Source organism: Helianthus annuus, chromosome 8 (assembly GCF_002127325.2).
Source record: "Helianthus annuus cultivar XRQ/B chromosome 8, HanXRQr2.0-SUNRISE, whole genome shotgun sequence".
Lineage (NCBI taxonomy): Eukaryota > Viridiplantae > Streptophyta > Magnoliopsida > Asterales > Asteraceae > Helianthus > Helianthus annuus.
This window is the reverse complement of record NC_035440.2, coordinates 41,934,531-41,941,223: the sequence shown is the minus strand read 5'-3', so window position 1 is coordinate 41,941,223 and position 6,693 is coordinate 41,934,531. Positions and strand designations below refer to the sequence as shown.

The window sequence follows — 6,693 nt, the reverse complement described above, 5'->3', positions numbered from 1 at the left end:
ATCATACATAAATTACAAACATATATCATAACGCACTAACCGATTGAAAGAGAGTGAACAAGAATTGATCCGAACGAGTAGAATCTATGATCCGAGAGGGGTGCTCGTCGTCGGCTTCAAGAGAGGGAAGGAGAGCACTAGGGTTTGTAAACTTGTGTGTGTTTTTGGTAAAGTGTAGAATGCTTACAACACCCTAATGTAAATCGGACAATAAGGATGGGCCGAACCCAACTTGGGCTGCCCATTCGGTTCACGTGGAGTCCATAAGGACTTGTACGATCAGCCCAAACGGACTTGTGCGGTCGGTGAGTCTTGTGCGATCACAACATACACATAAGCATTTAATCATAACATTCATTCATTCATTAAAAGAACATATCACAAAATCACGTAACGTTACACAAAGTAGGTTGGAAATTACGAGTTGTCACATTACACATTAAAAATCAATTCGAATTACGACAAAATATAATATGTTTTGACCCAACATCAATTTTCTTGCACCACAATCATCATCGCCAACCTCTTCCTCATGCACAATCAAATCTGCATTGCTTTCAAAATCACTAGTACCATTATTATTTTCAGAAATGTTATTTTCAACAACTAAGTCATTTTGAGCAATTAAATTATTGTCTGGATGAGGAGTTGGCATTGGTACATGGTTTTTACTATGAGGAGGAGGAAAGATTTTCTTTTATTTCCAAGCTTATCTTTGTAACGAATGTCGTCCTTTACGTATGTTGGTCGTTGGCAATTTTTTATATCAACCAGCTGTGACAGCCGGTAATTTACGACCCTTAATTACACGAAAAACAAACATTAGGACGATTAAAAGTAGTGTAATTAGACGTAAATTAACTTAATTAGGCCTTTAGTATGCCTAAGAACGCCTATTCGACTTTACAGTACGCGTATGATGATCTGCGGAAAAACTGCTGAATATTAAACGGAAACGAACTGAGCATGAGCAAAGGTCCGCTCAGTTCGGTTCGACTCAGTTGGCTCGAATTATTTTTTAATATATATATATATATATATATATGTATATACTAATAAAATAACTAGAGGCGCATATTAACAATGTTTGGTCCAAACTCCAACTAGAGCCCATTTAATCATAGAATTGAAGGCTGATACCAATACTTCATTGTCTAAGACCACCATGATCATGTAGATGATACACTTAATCTCATGACGATAACCTTTCCATGTCTAGAGTGCAGACACAACGGTCCTCAGCACCAAGTCTTCACTTGAATAATTCTCAATGCATATGCTTGACTTAACGGGAGGCGTAAGCTACGCCTTTGTCCTATTTGTGTCAAGGCGCAATTAAATTCTTTGGCACAACACGTCCTTGTAAACCATAAAACTTTTTGTTCCGTTAGGGAGGAACATGTTAGGTGTGCTATAGGTCTCGTCCCCATGTGAACTCGAGTCCACACTTGGAATTTCAGCAAACTTTTTCAAAATTAAAAAAGAAACTGAAGTGATGAGGTTTCTTTGAATTAGACACGCGTCTAAAAATCCCTTTATCACTTGGGAGAGGTGGCAAAAAATTTTGACATCTTTGGTTCCTAATAGTTTGTCTTTGTTTGTTTGTTTTTTGTGTATGTTTTTTTGCTCTCTGCGTGTGGTGGCCTTTTGGTGTGTTGTTGTAAGGTGCATATTTCTAGCATGTTGCTAGTGTTTTGGAATGAAAGTTTTATTGACCGTTAAAAAAATATCAACACGTGTTTAAAATAGTAACAACCTCATACTTTGAGTACTTGTTTACAATTGCCAAAACTTATCCGGTTCAACAACAAAACCAAAACTTATCCGGTTCACCCCCAAATATTCTCTCCACAACAAACAAATGGCTCTACGAACCTTGGCGACCCGTAAAACCCTAGGTGCATTCTCAACATTTCCACAACAATTGCGTGGATTGCAGACATTCACGCTTCCAGATCTTGCATACGATTATGGCGCACTGGAGCCGGCGATTAGCGGCGATATCATGCAGCTCCACCACCAGAAACACCACCAGACCTACATAACTAACTACAATAAGGCTCTGGAGCAGCTCGATGACGCTATTGCTAAAGGAGACGCTTCTACTGCTGTCAAATTGCAGAGTGCTATTAAGTTTAATGGCGGAGGTTGAACTCTTAAATTTTATCATATATTATCTCAAGTTATGTAGCTGTTTGTAGTGATACTTGTATTTGATTATAGTGTTATTCATTTCAATTGCGGTTTATTGTTTACTTCTGATTTGTACTGGAAACGGAGTGATTTGAAGGTATTTAAGATGCACTTCTTAATTACAATAGAAAATGATTTTGACTTTGCAACAATATTAATGTTGAATTTTAATTTGAGAAGTAATTGTAGTTCTGTTTAGGTTGGTGGATGATTATAGATACTTATAGATTAAATATGAGATGTAAATTATGTAATAAGTGGTACAGTTTTGATGCTAGAAGGATAACGATATCAATATTGATTTGAATACAACAAGTACTAGATTTTGCTTGTTAAAGCTTTAAACATGGATTTGTAATTGGGATGAAAGGAATGATTTTAGTCCCTAATCAAATGGTTTGAATCATAGTTGTCAAAGGTGCACTTAAGGCGCCAAGGGTGAGCGTGAGCCTTGGTCGGGCCTAGGTGTAAGGTGCTTAAAAAGCGAGGGCTCGATATAAGCAAGGCTCATAGCATAAACGAACTATTTTTGGTGTTTTAGACATGTTCTAGGCTTTTTTTAGGGCTAGTTTAGGCCAGGCCTTTTTGCCTGGAATTTGCAGAATTTTGTCTGAATTATCAGGATTTGGCCGGAAAACTCCCCAAAGGTCACCAGAGCGCCTGAATGGCAGCAAGGCGTGCCCCTGAAGGGCTTTTGACATTATAGGAATCGTGTGTATGACAACTGAGGTTCATCTCTCAGTGAGGCAGAGGATTTCAGTTTTACCATCACAAGTATTGTTTAACGTATTATATTATTGTTGAAATAAGTAGCATACTTTGATGGGAAATGTTGTAAATGTTGTAGTGGTGTAAAAGCAAATATTTGACATCAGTTACTGTTCCAGTGCAAAGGTCCTAACTATTGATCTCTCCTTTTACGTTTCTGAGTAGGTCATGTGAATCACTCCATTTTCTGGAAGAATCTGGCTCCCACCAAGGTTAGTTTATTTTTAAGATTTTAGTGATAATTTGAGCACAGTAAGTTTACTAAGATAGAAAGTGAATTTTATTGCAGGAAGGGGGTGGTGAGCCACCACATGGCTCTTTGGGCTGGGCTATTGACCAGAGCTATGGTTCTGTAGAAAAGTTGATTGCTAAGATGAATGCTGAAGGTGCTGCTGTTCAGGGTTCTGGATGGGTGGTATGCACCTTGTCTCATTGCTAACTCGGTCATTTTCACATATAATAAAGAGTAATTAACTTTAAAATTGTATAACGTTGACAGTGGCTTGCAGTGGACAAAGAGCTAAAGAGGCTTGTGGTTGAAACCACAGCAAACCAGGTACATTAAGATAGTTTTAGTCTTCTAGGCATCAAATGATATGTCTTCTGCAATTGCTACCTGTCCCAGCTCTAAATTTTTTGGCTTCCTCATTTCCTTGCTGATAATTTGTACCTTTTAATGATATGGCGTTAAATACTGGTGTTTTATGCTTCTTTTAACAGCTTAGTATCCATATCTTTTTTTGCTTTTAGTGTTTCTGCCTTATGTATGAGATTAAGAATTACACCTTGTTTATTTTTTCCTTGATCCCCAGTTGACAGTTGTCTCTTTCTTCAGATTAACAGTGATTTATACAAGTTAATGAAGTCATCATCCTCTTAATTACCTTCACTAATCAAGTTATTCAATATGAATTCTGCTGTAGGATCCACTGGTTACAAAAGGTCCAAGTTTGGTTCCCCTGATTGGCATAGATGTTTGGGAGCATGCATACTATTTGCAGGTAATCAAATAAAGATTCATTTTCGATATAAAGTGGCAGATAGAGGTTGTAAATTTGACCAATTTATGGGTAAATGGGTTGATTTGGGTTTATGCTTTCCTCGTAACGGGTGAATGTGTTACTAAAAAAGAAACTTGTTGAAACTTGAAAGCCACCAAAAGTGTAATAAAATGTGTAAACCTCTTGAATTTGTTTTTCTTAAAAAAGTTATTACTGAACTACATAGGTTTTTAAGCATATTTAGCACCTTAACTATTTATCGAATTCAAGAAGGAAAAAAACAAGTGTCTGCGGGTCAGCCTGGCCCGTCTGGACTCATTTTGACTAGTTCCAACTTCCAAGAAATACGCGTGTAAACCCGTTTCTCAAATCGCCCAAATTGCCACCTCAAGTCCACCATCGAGATATGTGGAAAGCCCTTCTAGAATGCAGTCTTAATTCAGTACTTGTGATCTTCCGTCTATATGTTTTAATTTTTGTATATCTTGTGTTCACTTTGCAGTACAAAAATGTGAGGCCAGATTACTTGAAGAACATATGGAAGGTGATTAACTGGAAATATGCGAGTGAAATATATGAGAAAGAGTGCCCTTAAAAGGAGTTGTGGGTTCTGCAATAAGTCAAGAGAGTTACAAAGCCCCACCCTGTAAGAAAATGCTTCTGAGACCAGTCTTCCTGTTAGAATAAATAGTGGTTCAACGATTTGCTTACATTTATGGTTGTTGCTTTTGCTTGTGTTATAAATCTCAAGTTTCTTTTGTATGCAAACAACTTCTGCAACTACATTTGGCCCAAATTATATATCCATGTGATACTACTGGCTCAGCGATCAGAAACATGAAATATGACTCAGGGGCTGTTTGGCAACTTCTGAATGGTTAAGTGCTGAACTAGTAAGAGGTCTGAACCATTAAGGGCCGGTACGATGCTTAACTGTTCAGAGGCAAATGTCTGACCAATTCAGATTAGAGACCTTAACCATTCAGACTCACGTAAAATGTTTAACCATTCAGAGGCAAATGTCGGAACCATTCAGACATTTGCTCGCGAAACAAACAGTCTGAACCACTAAGTGTTGAACCATTATGAGGCTCATTAAGAGGTAAACAAACAGCCCCTCAAGGTCTCAACGTTTGCTATTGACTCACCATTTACATTAATTGTGCCCTTTAGCTTTTTCCCTCTGAAACACCTAAAATGCTGCAATGATTTTAATAAAGTCACTTGAGTGTAAGCCTGGCAAGACGCGTGTAGGATATCAGGTCAAAACGGGTAATGGACAAAATGATTTCTGATCAAGGTGGTATGTTTATAAAAGTATCAAGATGTTTTGGGTAAAAGTGGGGTTGGATCGAAATGCGCTCAGGTTGATTAGAAATATAGAAAGTATCAAAATGGTTCACCCACTATAATATTTTTTGGTGGCTAGTGACGGCAGGGTGGTGCTGGTGAAGATGACAATGGCCGTGGTGGCGTCACGATGGTGTCAAAAACAATCTTTTAGGTATTTTTTTATATTAGCTTTTGAGGCAAACCACTGCGGGAATCGATCCATTACTCAGTATATTCGAGAGTGAACCTCTAATGAATATTAAACAATGATACATGAGAAATTATCTAATCCCAGAAGCAGTGAAGCACCCCGGGGGAGCTGCTTGGGCCAACAAAATCTATGAAAGCCACACATTTGTTTTAAATAATCATATTTATAGCAGATAGTTTAGCAATATGCAGAGAATCACTCAAAAATTAAAATATATCTTCCTGAGTTCCTCGTACTAGGAGGACCATAAGAACATCCAAGTAGCCGTGAAAACAAATCTTTGTTTTGAAAGTTTTATACACTAGTGAAAGAAAACTAGTGAAGCAGTGCCCGCGGCAACGGAGGAAACGGGGAGGTGGTTTTGGCGATGGTGGTTGGTGCTGCTGATGGTGGCGACTGGCGGTGGTGGAGGCGGCAACAATGGTGGGGGGGGGGGAGGTGGCGGTGATGATGTGTCTGTGACCACGAGTAAGAAATGACAACAAACGATGGTGTTTGATGGTGCTAAGTAATCCCTTTATACCCGTTTTCAATTAACAAGATTTATAAAAGTGATGTATTGATTCGTCTAATTTGAGTAAACCTAAATTGACCGGTTATATAGTTTAAGTTGACTCAAGTAAACTTGTAAATAATTTAGTTTGTCACTTTTACTTTTACTTGATCACACTTTTTTTTGTTTGATATATCATTCTAAAACGGTTATTTTTTTTTATTTCATTTATTCATTCGAGCAAATGTTATAAGATTGTGTTGTAGTGAATGTAAAATCTGAAACAAAAAATACCATCTAGGCGGTGAGGTTTTCATGTTTCACACACCCACTAACATATGTTGTGGTCATATGAAATGTGAAAGGATGAGATATATAACTTAAATAAATGAATAAAAAAAAGATTGAGATGTGTGAATGTGATTAAACCATCAAATTTTGAAATAAAAAGTTAGGGTTGACAATTTTACACGAATATACGACACGAACCTACATGAAGTTAACAGGTATTGTGTATGGCCTTAACAGGTATCGTGTACCAAACAGGTAGACACGAGATTACCTGTTAATTTTCGTGTATAAACAGGTTAAATACTTGTTTACCTGTTAATACCCGTTAGTACACGATAAGAAATTAAATTAAATAAAACTCATCAGCCATGTGCGTGTGGGTTCCTTAATTCCTTTCTATTTTC

The 6,693-nt window shown here is 37.5% G+C and overlaps 1 protein-coding gene across 1 annotated transcript; it reads left to right on the top strand.

Moving 5' to 3' along the window:
• Window positions 1-1,345: 1,345 nt before the first annotated feature.
• LOC110872653 (superoxide dismutase [Mn], mitochondrial) lies at window positions 1,346-4,787 on the top strand. Its single transcript, XM_022121498.2, has 6 exons — window positions 1,346-2,147; window positions 3,127-3,173; window positions 3,251-3,376; window positions 3,461-3,517; window positions 3,885-3,962; window positions 4,465-4,787. The coding sequence occupies exons 1-6, from the start codon at window positions 1,862-1,864 to the stop codon at window positions 4,555-4,557; spliced, it is 687 nt and encodes a 228-aa protein (XP_021977190.1). The 5' UTR covers window positions 1,346-1,861; the 3' UTR covers window positions 4,558-4,787.
• Window positions 4,788-6,693: the final 1,906 nt, after the last annotated feature.